The sequence below is a fragment of the Ranitomeya imitator genome, chromosome 5, assembly GCF_032444005.1.
Source record: "Ranitomeya imitator isolate aRanImi1 chromosome 5, aRanImi1.pri, whole genome shotgun sequence".
Classification (NCBI taxonomy): Eukaryota; Metazoa; Chordata; class Amphibia; order Anura; family Dendrobatidae; genus Ranitomeya; species Ranitomeya imitator.
The window spans coordinates 568,571,576-568,590,434 of record NC_091286.1 but is presented as its reverse complement, the minus strand read 5'-3'; the positions used below and the strand labels follow the sequence as shown (position 1 = coordinate 568,590,434).

Here is an 18,859-nt window from a genome sequence, read left to right as displayed (position 1 = left end):
GGAGACACTTCAGGATGATATTCCCTCGTTCAGTAATCGCTTCCATGGAGGCTCAGGAATTTCGGTTTCAGGCTCCCGAAAGTCTATCCATCTTCCCGACACTCTAGCCGTTGTGGGTGGCTCGTCAACAGGAAGAAGTTCCGTCTTGTTCAGCGCCTCGTATCTCCGGGCATGTTCTTCGACACTTGTCGGACCAGAGTCTTCCTTCCCGAAGACAGGATATCCCTCCTTTGTCAGGAAGTTTGCTTGCTCCAGGGTTTTCGGCTCCCCTCCTTTCCGATGGGCCTTAAAGGTCCTAAGGAGGTTGGTTGCAACATCGGGAGCAATTTTCCCTTCGCCCGTTTCATTCAAGACTTCTTCAGCAGGCTATTCTATCACAGGGGGACAGGTCTGTCTTCTCACTGCATCGTCCGATCCGGCTTTCTCCCGGGTCAAACGGTTCCTCGACTGGTGGCCGAGGTCACTTCTCTTATCCCAGAGTAGATCCTTCACAGCATATCCTTCCTTTCAGTTCCCTGGCAGGTGGTGACGACGGACGTCAGCCCGCTCGGCGGAGGTGCGGGGCTTTGTCACCTGTTCTTTTCAGGGTTGTTGGTCGGTGTAGGAGTCCTCCTTGCCGATCAATGTCCTCGAGTTCCGGATCATCTTTCTGTTTTTCCTTCATTGGGTAAGGATTCTCAGCAGCCTAGAGAGACAATGACACAGCAGTGGCATATGTCTACCACCAGGGGTGGACTCGGCGGTCTCTGGCCTCGGCCGAGATTCCAGGATCCTCCTTTGGACAGAGGCAACGGTCCTGGTGAGCTCCGCAGTGCATGTCCCCAGCGTGGACATTTAGGCCGCCGACTTCCTCGGCCGCGAGGGCCTTGTGGCAGGGGACTGGTACTTCAGGAGGTTTCCTATCGGATTGCTCTTCGACTGGGGGACTCCAGATGTGGACCTCATGGCGTCCCGATTGAATAGGAAGGTCCCTTGGGTCGGCCCAAGGTCCCGCGATCCTCTCACAGTGGTGTTGACACTCTGGCCATTCCTTGGTTGCAGTTCGCGCTCCCCTATCGGTTCCCACCCCTTTCCCTTGCTTTCCAAGCTGTCGAAAAGATCAAGGCGGGATGGGTGTTGGTCATTCTGATCGTCCCGGATTGGCCCAGGAGGTCTTGGTTTGCGGACATCATCAATCTTCTCACGGACACCCCTGGTGCCTTCCAAACAGACCCGATCTGCTGTCTCAGGGTCCGATCTGCCACCCGAATTATCGGTCGCTCAGTTTAACGGCGTGGCTGTGGACTCCACAGTTCTAAGAGCGTCCGGTCTTTCGGCCCGGATGGGTCACGCTATAATCCAGGCTAGGAAGCCTTCGTCTTCTTCCAGGATCTACTATCGTACCTGGAAGGCTTACTTTCGTTGATGCGAGTCCAACCGCTTTTCACCTATGTCCTTTCCCTGCCTTCCATTTGGTTTTCCTTCAGGCAGGACTGGATTCGGGCTTCGCTCTCAGTTCCATAAAGGGCCAGGTTCCTGCGCTCTTCTTCCCTTTTAAGAAGACGTTATCTTCTCAGCCACAGGTTAAGACCTTCCTTCAAGGAGTAGCCCACACTGTCCCTCTGTACAGGGCCTCTGTGGATTCATGGGATTTAAAGGTTGTGCTGGTTGTTCTTAGGGGTTCCCCCCTTTTGAGCCTCTGAGGGAGTTTTTCCCTGTCAGTTCTATCTCGGAAGGTGGCTTTTCTCAAGTCCATCTCTTCAATCCGCGGCGTTTTTGAGTTGGCGGCCATTTCTTGCCGACCTCCTTTCTTGTTTTTCCACCAGGACAAGGTGGTCCCAGGCCTCCGCCTTCCTTCCTTTCACGAGGTGGTTTTCATCTTTCCACCTCAACGAGGACATCGTTCTACCTTCCTTTTGTCCAGCTCCGACTCATCCTCTGGAGCGATCGTTGTACAGGCTGGACCCCGTCAGGGCAGTGAGGATCTCCCTGGCTAGCACGGCCGCTTTCCGAAAGATGGATTCTCTTTTCGTCATCCCTGATGGCGTGCGTAGAGACCTGCCCGCTTCCAAGGCGACTATTGCTCGCTCGATCAGAATGGCAATTTTGGAAGCTTACCGGGTCAAGAACAGAGTGCTCCCTCCTGAGATAAAGGCTCACTCTACCCGGGCAGTCGGCGCTTCCAGTGCGGTACGTCACAGGGGCTTTCGCCGACGGCTTTGCAAAGCGGCAACCTGGTCTTCCATCCACACGTTTCGCCGGACTACGGCGGACTCCAGCCTGGGCAGAAGGATCCTGCAGGCGGCAGTGGGGAGTCCTCGTACTTGATGGAAGTCTGTTTTTCCCACCCCAGGGACTGCTTTGGGACATCCCATGGTTTCTGTGTCCCCCAATGAAAGGTGATAGAGAAAACAGGATTTTTGGTTGCTTACCGTAAAATCTGTTTCTCGGAGCCTTCATTGGGGGACACAGCTCCCTCCCAAGTTGAACAGCTCTGTTTACTGTATACGTTTGAGTTCTTTGAATACTCTTTGAGTGCTTGAAACTGTTAATCTATGGAGCGCCGTGGAATTTGTTGGCGCTATGTGGATAAAGTTTATTATGTTATTATTATTCTTTCTCTTTTACACGTTGCTTATCCTACTGCTTTCTCACTAACTGAATATCCTACTTCCTGTCGGTAGGATGTACACTGCAGAGGAGGAGCTAACTTTTTTATTTGCATAGTGTCAGCCTCCTAGTAGCAGCAGCATACACCCATGGTTTCTGTGTCCCCCAATGAAGGCTCCGAGAAACAGATTTTACGGTAAGCAACCAAAAATCCTGTTTTATCGTCTCTACAAAAGGATGAGTGTCTGAAGGTGTCTGTACATAGATGATGCTAAATATTGTCAAATGGTTTATGGCAATGAAACCAATAGCTTCTCCGGGCACGTGAAGAGAGTGGTGCAGAAAAAGAACTTTGATTGCTCATATAAATGAGCTTACATGTGTCCTGTGGAAGGTCCCACGTCTGCAGGTGATGCACAGACCCTGATGAACAGCTCCCACTTTTGGCCTTGACGATTCCACAGATGCACTGAACACCGTGATCTAGTGAAATGGTGGAGCCATTGGTCAAGGGAATAAAGTTGGGTAGGGTTTACTGTGAAGGTGCCCAGCGCTGGCAAATTAGCTATCACACTTTTAAAGCAAAGGTAATATTTTTATTATTTTTTTTTTTTTCTTTCAAGCATTTTTGCTTCTATGGTGCTGTATATGAGAAGGGGATATATATTAAATACGTATATAAATTACAATGAACAGGTTAACAGGTACAGACTGGTACATGGGTGGAAAGGACCCTGCCCTCACGGGCTTACAATCTAAAGGTTAACGGGGAAGATTCCTTTATATGCGTTGAAATAGAACAGACCTGAGTAAACTACGGTTTCTCGCCGTGGCCGTCCTCCCACCCTCTGTACCAATTTCACCATTATCATCATGCAGATACAGGTGAATAATAATGGTGGAGGAGGGAGTCTTTGGCTTTGTCTTCTACCATTTGGCCTGTGTGAACCAATTCTTCATCTGTTGTTGATTGATCATTCTGCCTCCCAAAGATCGCAGTAAGGCTCATCTCACATTTATCCTGCACTCTGCCCTGAGAGCTTACACCTGATTTTTCGTGTAAATCTATGAAATACAAGATTCAGACAGAACCCCAAGAGGAAGGTTCTCTATAATGAGGCAGATGGAGGCACTGTCGTGGAGCAGCTTAGTATACATTTTTTTGCAAAAAAAAAGTATCAACTAAATACCCTGTTTTTCCATCTTTTGACTAGCACTTTCTTATTACTGTGATTTTTTTTTTTACAACAGAGTATTTTTGACCTCACTGTGCTGTTTTTGTCTTTTGTGTTTGAGGGTATTTGGGTGCCATCATATTGTGTTGGGAGGCTACAGAGGTAGTCATACGGTGTTTGAGGACTGTGAGGAATCATTCTGTGTGAGGGACTATGGGTATCATAACTGTATAACTGTGTATAGGGGGCTATGGTGGCAATCATAATGTCATTATAAGCTATGGATGATCGTACTTTGAGGCTCTTCATTCTGTATCTACGGAGCTGTAAGGGATCATACTGCGTGGGTGTCATCCTTTTATGGGTGGGATCATACCTTATGGGGGGCTGTGGGGCTTATCATCCTGTGGGGGGCTGTAGGGGCACCATTCTGTGTAGTTGGGCTGTGAGGTCCTGTGTACTGAGAGGGGGACTGTGAACCATCGTACTGTGTGGGTGTGTGGGAACATCATACTGTTTTTTTTTTTTTGGGGGGGGGATTTGATCATAGTACAAGGGCTGAATAATAGATGCACTATGATTTTTACTGTTTTTTCTAAACTATAAAAATCAGTAACTTATATGGTTTTGATCGGCTCAATAATAAGCAATGAAATGATTATAAAATGTTAATCATAGTATTGAACAGAATCAACTTATTGGTCCTGTCATCCTCAACAGTTCCAGTCTCTCATGTGGCCCCATCAGGAAAATTAATTGCCCACCCCTGAAATATAAGAGGACTTCCCACTGGTTACTCCACTATAGATACTTATATGTCAGGAGCCGATCTTCCAGTGACCACCAGATAATATTCCACCAACTAGTAAAAGATGATTCGGCACATACGCAGAAATTCTATGAAATTCCTGCTTTATTCCTTCATCACAAAGATGAAGATAATAATTCTTTAAAGGGGTTCCAGTCTTCTGATGAAAGTCAGCAGTCACACTTTGTGACTGCAGACTTTTGAAACCTTACAGCGCGTGCACTACTGGCGGTCAGGCTTCTCTGGCGTTGTCAGTGAGAGCAGGCGGTCACGTGACGGCAGGTAAGCGATTTGCATTCTTCTGGTCATATTCCAACTCTATATGCTTGCCTCACTCTATTGACGTTTGAGCAAGAGCATGTTCGTCTAATCAGCACATTCCGGCATGTATGAGGACCTATTGTTTCACAGTTGGACAATGTGTAGGCGGAAATAGAAGCAGATTGCCAGCGCTGCACTTGCCTCTCCCATAGCTTTTCCCACCATGGATCATAGACATTTTCAGAGGGTGGTGATGTAAGTAACTGCACTGCTGCCACCTGAATACATCCTGTTCCAGGAGGGGCAAAAGACGCTGCAGGAAGGCGAGTGCAGCCCCAGTTTCCTGTGATGTTACGTTTGAAACTCCTTTCAAACGAAATGTCACAGGAAATTAGGTTAAAAAAAAAAAAAACACATTTGTGAAATGTAGTATATTTTGCAAGTTACTTGCAAAAGTGGTTATGATGTAACGATACATATTTAGTAAGGACATTTTAGGTATCGGATCACCCCCTTTAATGTTTCTATGTATAAATAGCGAGTTATTAACATTATGTATGCATACAATTTCTGTTACAACTTTTGGCTATTGTAAGTTGTGTACTCCTACTCTGTTAAGCACTACTCCTCAAAAATACTAATTTATTGTGCATTAAGGCTGTTTCTCTATCGCCCCTCATTGGGGGACACAGGAACCATGGGTGTATGCTGCTGCCACTAGGAGGCTGACACTATGCACAAAAAAAGTCAGCTCCTCCTCTGCAGTATACACCCTACCGACAGGAAGTAGGATATTCAGTTTAGCTTAGTGTCAGTAGGAGGTGGACACGGGTCTTTTATTAGACCCTTATCTACCTCAATGTGCGTCGTTTCTTTTCAGGTTTCCGGAGGGATACAGGGTGAACAGTCACACCTGTAGTCCCACAATACGGACTATGAGTACGGCGTGTACTGCCACCCCGTATCCTCATAGATCCGACAGCAGGACCATGATCCTAGCACACCAGCGTGCTCAGAAGTCCGGTCCTGGCTCCGTCCCCCACCCACTCGCCTTCCAGAGCCTGTCGGTTGGAGGAGACGAGGACGTCCATCACATCTTCCTGGACGTCTCATTCCTCTTCAGGTTAGTATCGACGTGGGAAGTTGAGGTGAGTATTTTCCATCCCAAATCTTTCAAGGGGTGTTCTGGCTAGGGCTCCCAGATTACCTGGTCGTCGCTTGCTCCCAGATTGCGCAGCACGGCCCAGAATTACTGTTCCCACGCAGCCCCCTCTGCCTTCTATTCCGGCACAGGGCCTTTACAGCCGCGCCGCTTCCTCCACTCTCCCCAGTGAGACAGCCCTGACTAGCTGTCCTGCCCTTCTTTCTGCGGTGCGCTTCCCCGGCGCCGCGGTTTTAATGGGGCCACACTTCTTTCTCCAGCGCGAGAGCCCTCTCAGGCTGCCGCGCCACTTCTCCCTGCAGCGCACTGCTCTGGCGCCGCGGGTGTTTCATAGCAGCCGCTCCATCCTCTCCAGCGTGACAGCCTTGGCAGGCTGCCGCGCTGTTTTTCTACCTTCGGCGCACTGATCCGGCGCCGCGGCTCTCCTCCGGCGGTCGCTGGCCTGTAATTTAGGCCCCGGCTTCTGCCCGGGCCTACTTCCGGTGCCGCGCTCCGTCCACTTCCGCTTTCATCGGGCGGGCTTTCTCCCGCCCGACAATCTCTTTACTCCCCGCCCACCGGCGCCATCTTGGTGCTCCTGGGCCCATGATTTCTACACCGCTGCTTAGCGCCACATCGCAGCAGGGCGCACGTTCCAGCGCCCTTTTCAGCGGTCTCCTTCTGCGGTTCTTCCAGACTGCAGCCAGGCCCTTTTTTCCCCAGCACACGTTTCCTCCGGCGGGGTCCCCTGCATCCTCCTTAGGTTGCCATCTCATCGCTGGTGCCCTGGACCTGTGCCATGATGCCGGTCGCAGCTACAGCCAGGAGCAGTCTACAGGACTCTACTATTACTGTGAGTAGCTCTGCTATGCAGCCTATTACTCCCCTCTCCTGTTCCCCTAACCTTCGGGCATCATTTAGTGTGTCTGCTCCCAGGCCTAACCCTATAAGGAGAGCGTCCCCGTCCTCCTGCTTCCTCTTGTCAGCTGCAGCAACTCCCTGTCCAGGAGTCCCTAACCCGGGTGAGGCTGAGACCCCTATCCCTGGGTGGGCTTTCCTTCTGTCTCAGTCTGGGGCGGACCTCACCAGCATGTCACGACCTTGGTATCCGTGCCTGTCCGCAATCGCTAGTGGGTCACAGGATTCTCCATCCAGCCTTGTTCAACTTGGGCCACAAGAGATACAGAACAGAGGGATACAGGGTGAACAGTCACACCTGCAATCCCACATTATGGACTATGAGTACGGCGTGTACTGCCACCCCGTATCCTCATAGATCCAACGGCAGGACCATGATCCTAGCACATAAGCGTGCTTAGATGTTCGGTCCCAGCTCCATTCCCCACCCACTCGCCCTCCAGAGCCTGTCGGTTGGAGGAGACCAGGACGTCCACCATCAGCCCCATGGACGTCTGACACCTGTCTTTCCCGCTCCATCTTGCCCTCCGGTCTGGACCGGTGAGATCCCTCTTCCTGATCCTCCTCTCTATCGAGAGAGAGACGGGCTTCCTCGGTCATGTTTGCAGAGGAAGTTTCAGACTTGGATAGCCTTATTGTTGCGATCAACCAGACCCTAAGCATCATGGATACCTCTACAGAACCCGCAGAATAGGCGGTTTTCGTTTAGACGGTCAAACCACCTTCCAGGATCTTTGCCCCACACACACTGAATATGTGGTGGTACTTCCCAGGAGAAATGCGAGCCATACCAGATGCTTGCAGACAGGGAAGCATCTCGGCATCCTATATTCCTTCTCTCCTGAGCTTATCGCTAACTGGACTGATTCCTCGACAGGAAGCGGGCAATTCTGGACTCGTCAGTTCCCAGACTGTCTACCAGCTTGGCACGGGTTCCAAGGATACTTTTATAGAACCGCTGAAAAAATCAGCCTTTTGTAACGGCTGCTTCTACTTTGTGCCTCGGCCATTACCTCTACCTGGGTCTCAAGGACCATAGATAGATGGACCAAACAGCCTTGTAAGAGCACCCCGCCTGGAGCTCCTCCGGGGGAGCTAGCCGACCTGACGGACCGGATTTCCTATGCAGGGAAATATTTGGTATTTGCCTCCCTAGATGCGCAGCTTGTGCAGCTCACGCATCCAGCATTATGGTGGCCATCCGACGGAATATTCGGCTCTACACACAGCCCTTCCAGGGGGCCTGTTTCTTTGGCTACATGTGGGAACAAATTATTAATGACACCACGGGAGGCACGAGTTCCCTTTGTCCCTTCGCTGTTTTGCGGCGTCGGAAGATTCCTCTAGCTAACACAGACTGCGATTTCGTCTGGCTAGAGAAAAGGCTTCCTTTAAGCCTATCCCTTCCCGGTGTGCCCGCAACTCCCATGGTTGGTCCACCAGGCCTAGACCTGGCAGATCTTCTTCGACATAATAACTCGTGCTAACGGCCCAGCGTTTCTTCCCGTTTGGGCGGGCATCTCCTGCCTTTTTCAGGGATGTTTGGCTGGCTTTGGTGGAGGACGCCTAGATCAGGGTGGTGGTATCCTCTGGATACAAGATAGGGTTCGCTTAGCGGCCTGGAATCGCTTCTTTGAATCCCGCCCTCTAAAAATCCTCCTCTGATCTCATGTTTCTTTGCGTCCATTACCTTCCTTCCTTGTTCGGAGGTTGTTTCCGTCCCACAGCAGGTACGCTTCCAAGGTTTCTATCCAAACTTGCTTGTAGTGCCGAAGAAGAGCGGCGCAGTTCGGCCCTTTCTGTCTCTGAACTTAGTGAACAGAAGGTTCCGCATGCGGCATTTCAGGATGAAGTTCCTCTGTTCAGTCCTGGCTTCCATGGACCCACGGGATTTCCTGTGCTACATGGATATCCAAGAGGCCTTGCTCCATGTCCTGATTTTCCTTGATGATCAATGGCCTTAGTGCTCATTACATACATTGAAGTAATCCTCATCAAGCCTCTGCCCCTCTCTCAGGCCCTGTGGGTCTGACCATCGTCCTAGACTCCCTGTCCTGTTTCTGGTGGCTGGCCTACAGAACAAAGTCTTGTCTTGTTCCGAGTCAGCGTCTCGTCCTCTTAGGCATGTTGTTCGACATCGCCAGGGGTTTTTCTTCTTGAGAAGCGGGCAATTCTCCATACGGAGTTCGCTCTCTGCAGGGCCCTCGGCTGCCTTCCTTCCGTTCAGCTACGACGGTCCTGTGATGCATGGTGACAGCTCCGTAAGCGTTCTCTTTTGCGCGGTTCCACTTGAGACCACTTCAGCAGGCCATCCTTCCTCAGTGGGACACGTCTGTGCTGTCTCTGGACCCTCCAATCCGACTTTCCATCCGATTCTAATAGCCTCTCAACTGGTGGCTGTCATCCCCTCTCATTCCTCATGTCCGGTCCTCCCCAAGGCAGCTGGTGACGACGGTCACCAGCCTTCCCGGCTGGGGTGCGTTTTCTCGCCATCCGTCATTGAAGGGGGCGTTGGTCGGAGCAAGGGTCCTCTCCGCCGATCGACACCATTGAGAGAGGGGCCTTTCTTCTATCCCTGAGTCACTGGGAAAGGCTTCTCGGAGGTCTGCCAGTCAGAATCCAGACGTCCAATGCCTTGGCTGTGGCTTATATCAATCGCCAGGGAGGGAATCAGTCTCTTGGCAATGGCGGAGGTATCCAGGATCCTCTGGGCAGAGGCGACGGTTTCAGCACTATCCGCAGTGCATATCCCCGCCGTGGACAACTAGGCCGCAGTGTTTTCTCTGCCGCGAGGGTCTTGCGGCAGGACAGGGGTCCCGACTCAGGAGGTCTTCCTTCAAATTTTCCTTGGATGAGGAACTCCGGACACGGATCTCCTGGCGGCCCGACTGCTTAGGAAGGGTCCACCGTTTTGTTTCCAAGTCCGCGATCCTCTTGTTGTGGATACCGATACCTTGACCATTCCTGGGTCGCCATTTGTACTTACCTTTCTGTTCCTCCCTCCCCTTTCTTCCCAGACTGTTGAAGATCTATGCGAGGGGGTGCTGGTCATTCTGACCGCACCAGATTGGCCCAGAAGGTTCTGGTTCGCTGAGATCGTTTGTCTCATCGCGGACTCTCACTGGAGGCCCCAGTCAGGTCAGATCTTCTGTACTAGGGACCCATCTGCCGCAGAGTTCTTGGTGTCTCAAGTTAACAGCTTTGCTGTTGAAACCTTCCTTTTTGGCCGTTCTCTCTAGGCGGGACTTGATGCTGGCCTTGCCCTTTAGTTTTCTGAAGGGTCAGATAGCAACCCTTTCCATCCTTTTTCTGAAGTCCCTTTTCAGAGGTCCTTCGCTACTGGCTATCACGGTACGAAGATTTATATCCGTCCCGTTCTCAGATCAGAACCTTTCTTCAGTAGCGCATGCGGCTCCCTCGTACCACACTTCCGTGGATCCCTGGGACCTCAGTCTTGTTCTGGAGGCTCGGTGGACTTTCTCCCTTGAGCCTCTCCATGAGCCTCACTGTCTGCTCTGTCCTGCAAGGTGGCTTTGCTGGTGGCCATCTCCACGCATCTCGGAGTTGGTGGCTCTCTCCTGTCGCCCCTTTCTTGGTTTTTCACCAGGATAGGGTAGTTTTACGGCCTTCGTCGCCTTTTCTTCCCAGGGTGGTGTCCTCCTTTTACTTGAATAAGATCATCCTTCCCACCTTTGTCCTGCTCTGATCGATTCTCTGGGGCGTTCTCTGAACAGGCTAGACCTGGTCAGGGCGGTGAGGATCTATTTGTCTAGGGCCGCCTTCTTTAGGAAGACGGACTGTCTTTTTGTCATTCCAGACGGTACGCCAAGAGGCCTGCTGGCTTCCAAGGTTACGATTGTTCTCTGGATCAGACCTGCCATTCTGGAGGCTCATCGGATCAAGAACAGAGTGACTCCTCCCTCTGCTCCAGGCAGTGGGCGCCTCCTGGGCGGTACACCATGGGGCATCCGCCCTACATCTTTGCTAGGTGGCAACCTAGTGTTCCGGTCACTCCTTTGCCAAGGGGTTATAAGCTCCATACCTACGCTTCGGCAGTTGCCAGCCTAGGCGGAAGGATCTTGCAGGCGGCAGTGGTGATTCCTCCGACCTGAAGGGAGTTTTTCTGCTGTTCCCACCCCAGGGACTGCTTTGGAACGTCCCATGGTTCCTGTGTCCCCCAATGAAAGGCGATAGAGAAAACAGGATTTTTGGTTGCTTACCGTAAAATCTGTTTCTCGGAGCCTTCATTGGGGGACACAGCACCCTCCCAAGTTGAACAGCTCTGTTTACTGTATACGTTTGAGTTCTTTGAACACTCTTTGAGTGTTTGAAACTGTTGATCTGTGAAGCGCCGTGGAATTTGTTGGCGCTATATAAAGTTTATTATTATATTATTATTCTTTCTCTTTTACACGTTGCTTCTCCTACTGCTTTCTCACTAACTGAATATCCTACTTCCTGTCGGTAGGGTGTATACTGCAGAGGAGGAGCTGACTTTTTTATTTGCATAGTGTCAGCCTCCTAGTGGCAGCAGCATACACCCATGGTTCCTGTGTCCCCCAATGAAGGCTCCGAGAAACAGATTTTACGGTAAGCAACCAAAAATCCTGTTTTTCACACATCAGTTTTTTGCCGTCAGGCACAATCCCGTGAATTTGCTAATAGACTTGTATTAGCGATGGATGGCCTCACGTTTCATCCGTTTTTCGTTGGATCTGTCGAAACTTCGTTTTCCGGCGGCTGTAGAAAACGGACATAAGAACGTTTTTTATGTCCGTTGAAAAAAATGGGCAGCGACGGATCCATTGCCGTTTGCTACAATGGAACCCTATGGCCGCGGATCCGTCAAATGATGGAATTTCGCAACGGATTCCGGTTTTTAAACAAATCATGCATTTTCCGTTCTGGGGTCTCTCTCTCTCTTCCTCTCTCTTCCCCTCTCTTCCTCTCTCTCTCTCTCTCCTCAAGAACGGATCCGTCTCATCAGTTTTTCACAATTTGCGATGGAAAAAAAATCGCCGGATTGAGCCTGACGGCAAAAAAGCTGATGTGTGAAAGCAGCCTAAGAAGCAATTTTAAATCTGGCGAAAGATTCCTTCTCAGTAACCAACGTAGATCATTACTTACAAACAATTAAAGATCTCTGCTCTCTTTCTCATTTTCCATAGATGAAGATGGCAGCAACACATTTTGTGCAAGGTCACTGGAACAATATTATAGTTGGAACATTGGTAAAAGGAGAGCGTCTGAGGTATTGTTTCAATCTATTTTGTTTTTATCACTTAACCTCGTGAAGGTGGACCCTATTGTCATTGATGGATACATCCATTTTCCGGGGCTGTGCTCATTGGCATGTAGAGTCCTTACAGCGCCGTACTGTGGACCGGTAGACAGTACATGTCAAACCAAGCAATTTTGTATGTTCTTCTCGTGTTTGCGTGGGATTCCTCCCACACTCCAAAGACAGACTGATGGGGAACGCAGATTGTGAGCCCCAATGGGGACAGCGATGATGATATCTGTAAAGTGCTGAGGAATTAATGTTATATGATTATAGAAAAATATTCCCCTGCAACCAGTGCTTCATTCGCCATCTGACTAAACATCGCAACATATAGAGAAATGAGGTTCAGAAGTGAATTTCTATCCTCTCTTTATTTATTTCACATATTTTATATCCTTAATTTAGTGGCAACGAGCGATAGCTATGAAAAAGAAGCTACTTGAAATCATAGAAAAACAAGCAAAATTTGGTAATTTCGCTCCACTGAAGACAAAGGAAATTGTACATTGGTGTCGAAATCATGGTTACACTCCTCCGGATCCTGAGACTGCTACTGATGAGCGGGAATCGTTTGAAGATGTGCTGACTCGTATAGATAATGAGGCAGGCAAGTGAGGCTTTTATTAGCAGGGGCTGGGTTGTGTGGCTGTGTATATGTGATACTAGAGCAGTGCCTGCCCAACGTCGCCATCATACAGAGAATGGCATAACTTACTTACAAATGGCAGAGTCCGATGGACAAGTCTGGTCACATTGTCCTCTACAAGCAGTCATTGTAGGCAGAAGTGCTGGTCAGTGTCAGGGAAGCTTCACTAACCAGGCTAGGTGGCTAACCTCTAAGTACATCTCCATCAGGAAGCTCGCCCTGACAGTCTAACAGGAAAGGGTTTTTTATCTGTCTTTGGGCGCATTCAAACGTCCATACAAATTGGTCGGCCTACCGACCCGAGCGTGACCGTTTCACAGAAGTATAGGAAGCTGTCCACTCTTGTCGGTAGACCTGTGGCCAGTCGGTGCATTGTGCTCTCATCTCTGACTAATTTATATGGACGTCTGAATACACCCTTTCTCTGGGCTCTTCTCGGGTTATTTATGACCTAATACCACGTTTAAAGTTGAATGTACAGGGAAATAAAAGAGCATGTAAAAGCCAAAAGGTGCAAAATTTGTAATGAAACTCAATAGTAAAAGTAATTTTTAACTCAAAATGCATGCATAAAAAAACTTTTCCCAAAGGTGGCCAACTTTATAAATTTTCAATATTCATATATAGCATCTCTTTCCCTTTGGGAACTTGAGCCTACAGTCATTAGTTTGTCTTTGTGACGCATTACAATTCTTCAGTGCCTCAGAATAATGTGACTGTACAGATTTGTGACTGCTTCATAGGAGTTCGAAGAGTCCCCCATCTTCCACCGTAACCCATTGGCAATCTGCAGTTAGTCACAGGGGCGGTAGTGGGTAATTGCACCCGCAGCTCCTGTACCCATTTCATACTCATCCGACACCCATGTGACATATTTAAAGGTTAAAAAACATTTTGCTAAACTTGTACAATGTGTTATGCCAAGTGCAGCGCATGCAGAGACAACACTTCCCTTCTTGGGATCCCTGGGTCATTCCTTGCCCCGTATGGCCCTGCACGAGGCAGAGAATATAAGTTTCATATATCTATAATTCCAAGTATTTATGCCTTCTCTTTACCTTTTAGCTTTACCCTCCTCCTACTCCTCTCCCAACGCTCTCTGTAGAAAAATGGATGAACTAGAGAAGGTTCTTCAAAAGGAAAAAGAAGTGGAAGAAGATGTTGATATCCTCAGCACAGAGGTAGAGCACAAACCTCAGATTAAGAAGGAAAAGGAGGAAGGAGAAGATGTCAAATTTTACTTGACCCCCAGCTTATCGTGCGAGTTTATAAGGGACACCGCTCAAGAGGTACAGATTTATTACTGCTGATTTAGGAAAAAAAATTCGGAAACTGCTTGACGATCTTTCCCATTTTATACAGCATTTCAGCAAAAAGAAAAAAAAATATATATATAGTGATCATTGTGATGTCTGTTAAAGGGATTATCTTACTTAAAATGGCTGTAACAGGGGAATCATGCTGTCGGATGCAGGATGCATTATTAATGCTAAACACAGTATATCCGTGTATAACCAAGAAACTATTCAACTGCAAAAGCTTCATTCTTTTCATTTTTAGATTGGGGTTTCGTTACAACCTGTGGAAGTCCACAAAAACGTGTATGCCTCTCCAGTTGAAGAAATGATGTTGAAGGTAATTTTTATATTATGGTCGCCTTACACCTTTTTGTTTATTCTTGAATTTCTTAATTTATTTTTGTTACTTCATTCCCTCAGGCCACTCAGCAGTTTGTCAGTGACTTGCTACGAGATGCTTTAGCTGTGGGCTATCAGATGACCTCTCGCAAAAGGTACATTAGTTAATTTCTACAAACTGTGCCTGATCAACAAAGACATCTTGTCTTCATACATGACCGTTGTTCAAAAAGCTAAAAATCCCAACAACTTAAACTCCCATAAGATCTCCCAACCAACCTCCTACCTTGCTTTCTTGGTGGACCTCACCTACATAAACCACAGTGAATAACGAAACTAACACTACTTATAGAAGAGCTTAAATCAATAGCCTAGTATATAGTTTAGACTCATTCATCCCCACCAGGACTTATTTAGCATTCTGGTGGATTCCCTGGTCATGTGCATTTCTTACAGCCCTATAATAGCAGGGTTAATTTTCCTAATGTACTCGATAATTGCCTTTGGAGCTGTCTTTGCGGACCCGAATATTCCATGACAGGAATTTCACCGTTAGACCCATACTTTAAGACAGAGAACTTTCAGAATCCCGTACAGTATACTATATTTAGGTGACTCCAGAGCAGGGCCCTCTCCCCTACTGCAAATAAAAGAAACCTGCTCAAAACCTAGGCACCGAATTAACACCGAAACACTTGGGCTGTCCAGGTAACCCGGGTTCCAGGCCGAATAACGCCATGAACCTTGAAGTCTGCAGGTGAAATACATAGGATTCCTTCCTCCAAAAGCCTCTCCTCTTCAATCTCTTTCAGCTCTTATCTCCTGCAGGATCTGATGCTCATGAGTGTTCAACCATCTGAGGTCATCATTTGAGTCCTCAAAAAAGGTGGTGGTATCAAGGGCAATCACTCTCAGCTTGGCGGTGTAAATCATAGAATATTGTAGGCCCAATGCTCTGATTTTCCTTTTGATGTCCAGTAACACAGATCTATTTCGCTGGACTGCCACCGAAAAGTTCGGGAAGAATGAGACTTTCTGCCCACCAAGCCTGATATACTGGTTCTCCCGAGCTTTCTTCAGAATTATGTCCCAATCTTTTTTAATGTAGGATTTTAATCAGAACTGTCCGAGGAGGTCTACTCACTTGTCCTGGCCTTACAGGTTCCCTATGAGCTTTTTGTACTGCAAGTAAATGCATAAGGACTTCTTTGCCAAAGGTCTCAAGTAGCCATATTTCAAAGAAGCTGTCCAGGTCGCCCTGCTCCTCCTCCGGAACCCCTGCTATTCTGATATTGTGTCTCTGGCAGTTTTCTAGGTCTTCCGCCCTTGCCAACAGGTCCGCCACTGCCTGTGCATGACTTTGGATATCTCTACAGACGGGGAAGGGCATTTTCCATCTCGCTTACTCTGCCCCTGAGAGCCGTGGTGCGCTCTGGCAAACTTCTACAGTCAGTTTATCAAGAGTGGTATTACACTTATTGACTGCTTAAAGAACATCCAGGAAAGTACATCCAGTAAAGATGGAGAGTCCCCCAAGGCTGCCTTTGCAAAGGCACCCTTTTTATTTTTTCCAGCCTCTGGGGACCCCTGAAACGTGGAGGCCATTTCAGGGGATCCATCCTTTTCCTCCTCCATATTTAGGCCCGCATATTGGAACCCTGTTGGTGACTTAGTTGAGGGACCCTGCATGCTCCCCTCCAGCTTTTGGCTTCTTGATGTATTTTGCGCCCTATGCGTGATCGGCTCCATTCTGGCTGCCACCTCTTCACTAACATTTCTCTGTCTCCTCACACCAGATGAGCTGGTGTCTTCCTGAAATTCAATCTGCTCCTTCCTCCCTGCCAGATCTTTTGCTGTGGGTCATTTTTACCTCCATCTGACTAGAGACCCTTGTCAACTGCTGAAACCGTGTTAGAAGCAAGAGAATCAGAAAGTGCAATACGGAGGGGAGAAATGGCGCCAAGTCCTTTCCCTGAGGCGAAGAGTGGAGAAAGACCATTACACACTCACCCCCTCTTTCTGCAGGCTGATCCAGCAGGGGCACCATCTTTAGGTTCCATGTGAATCCCCCTTCTTTCGGTCCATGCTCTTTTCATCTTCACTTCACTGTGAAAGCCAGTATGACTGCTCTAGGACCCAGCTGCGTCACCTTCTCCCGCTCACACAGAAGATTGAAGAGCGTATGCCGTTGCCGATTCAGAGGCTGGACGTGTGTCAGATCTCCTGGACACCCGGTGACTTGGGTATTTGGTGGCGGAGTGACTGCTTGTGCCGCAGTACTAGGTCCCGCTCCTAAGATGGCCGCTGTCTTCTGCTCAGTAAATGGTGACCTGGAAGTTTTCAGCAGGCACCGAGGCGGCCTTCTTGCCCAACCAGTAAATTCTTTCAACCTGGAAGGATCTTCTTGCCCTTCAGCCTGGAGGGGAGATCATGCTGATTTTTTTCTTTGGTTATAAATCAGGATGTTGGGAGCTATGGTCCAGTGCAACCTCTCGGCTCGACAGCATAACCACGCACCTCCTGGGTCTGTGGTTAACATAAAAGTGCTTGGACATTATATATCATAGTTTCATTTACATTGTTACAAAATGGTAAAATGAACCGCAGTTTATAAATTTCCGCTAAAGCAGGTTTGCTATGAATGTGTTGAGTAGTCCAGTGATTTCTTAATATTGGGAGGTCATGTTTAATTGTGCCCAGTTATCTGCTAGCCATGTAATGGGGGATAACTCTATGATCGCTGAAGGTCCGACAGCTGCAACCCACATGAAAAAGCGCTGAAAATCCAAAAATAATTACCATATGCACAGCAATGTCAAATCAAAATTGCTGTGCATATTTATGGTTTTTGTAACTACTTTTAAGTGCTTTAGGCTTCGAAAGATGTGAAGTGGATAAAAGAAGTGACCGGTCCAATAACCTGTTTGCTTTTGCTTGGAAATTGTCACCATTGTATATATGGAATTAAAAAACGCAATGCTGCAGCTCAAGAACATTAGTAAACAATCATCAGGGATTACACCACTGGTAATTTCTGGAAGCATCTTCTTAAAACTTCTTAAAAAACAATATAGGTGCGCCGACGTATCAAAGACACCATGTGCACTTATCCTAAACATATGAACATCACAGCGAGATGCCCATTTTCATTCATGCAAACTCCAACCAGGTGCGCATATGATCGTATGTCTCATCTGTAGGGTTAATGTCTAGCTGACCACTATCACTGGGTAAATTAACATTTTGTCTTTGGTTTGAAGAAGACAAGGCTGCGGCTATGGGTGCTACAGCTTAACTTTGAACATAGCTTATTTCCAAGGTGTTGTCTATGAAAGCACATTTTATCATCTATACGATACAACATCTAAACAAAAGATTGATTCATGGGAACCTCACAGTCACTAAAACTTCCCCACAAATTGCTTTCTTTTGCACAACCACAGTGAGTAGAAGTGTGAGTGGGGTGTAGTCAGTGCTCACTGCCTCTCTATTTTATTGTTATGGGGCTAACAGACAGGAAGTGTCCCTCACTGCCTCCGTTCTGTGACCTCTGTGCTTCCATGCTGTACCTCAGACTTCTCCCTGTGCCCTCCATGGCCGACCACCACTCTAGTCATACTCCTCATTTCTGTCGTTGTGCAGGACAGGGGGGGATCAATTATTCCGTTTGAATGATCACTTGTGTCCCCGCAATCAGACATTTATCTACAGTTGATAAATGTTCTTTGTGGCGATCGCCTTCAGTCAGTCTGTCTCTAAGCAGTAATCATGTACGGTGATTAATTCTTGTTGAAAATGCTTACAATTAATTTTCTTAATTGTCTCATGTCATTTGTGGATTGTACAAATTTTTTTTTTGTTCTTGTCCTGAACAGAGCACCAAGAGAAATCAGCGTTGCCAACATTCATCAAGCAATTTGCAATATTCCTTTATTTGACTTCCTCACAAACCGGCATTTGGGGGCTTTTCATGCGGACGATGCATTGCCATTGAAATAGAGAATCACACAGTAACGAGCAATATTTTTGTATGGTAGAGGTATATGTACCTATTTTCCGGTTTTGTGCTTTTGTTTTGCACAACATAACTGTGTACAACTCCATTTACATATGTATATATGTGAGCGCTTCTATTCAAGAGGTAAAATAATAAACTCCCTTCTCTGGTATCTTTCATGACTACTGTCTGCATCGATTGTGGTTTCCTCTGAGTGTCCTATGTAGGCGTTTTCAGGCTATGCCACAGGTGTCTCTGAAATTATTTCATAATGTGTAGGAATCACACATGTAAGTATTCTGGAAAAACTAAACCTGTTAAAATGAACCACTTTAGTGGTGCATTATTTTACTGCTGAGTGGTGCCACTATTCTTAGTTTCTCCTTCGCCTCATTGGGGGACA

At 47.8% G+C, this 18,859-nt stretch overlaps 1 protein-coding gene across 2 annotated transcripts in view; it reads left to right on the top strand.

The window, feature by feature from the left end:
• The window catches only part of YEATS2 (YEATS domain containing 2), a 123,028-nt gene extending 104,400 nt beyond the window's left edge, over positions 1-18,628 (top strand). The window contains exons 23-28 of one of the 2 annotated variants that reach the window (XM_069727777.1): positions 12,061-12,143; positions 12,582-12,783; positions 13,888-14,003; positions 14,383-14,457; positions 14,541-14,614; positions 18,335-18,628. In XM_069727777.1, the coding sequence (XP_069583878.1) occupies positions 12,061-12,143; positions 12,582-12,783; positions 13,888-14,003; positions 14,383-14,457; positions 14,541-14,614; positions 18,335-18,458 (674 nt within the window). In that variant the 3' untranslated portion in view covers positions 18,459-18,628. Of the gene's footprint in view, positions 1-12,060; positions 12,144-12,581; positions 12,784-13,887; positions 14,112-14,382; positions 14,458-14,540; positions 14,615-18,334 lie in introns of both variants that reach the window. The other variant, XM_069727776.1, reaches the window with a different exon arrangement.
• Positions 18,629-18,859: the final 231 nt, after the last annotated feature.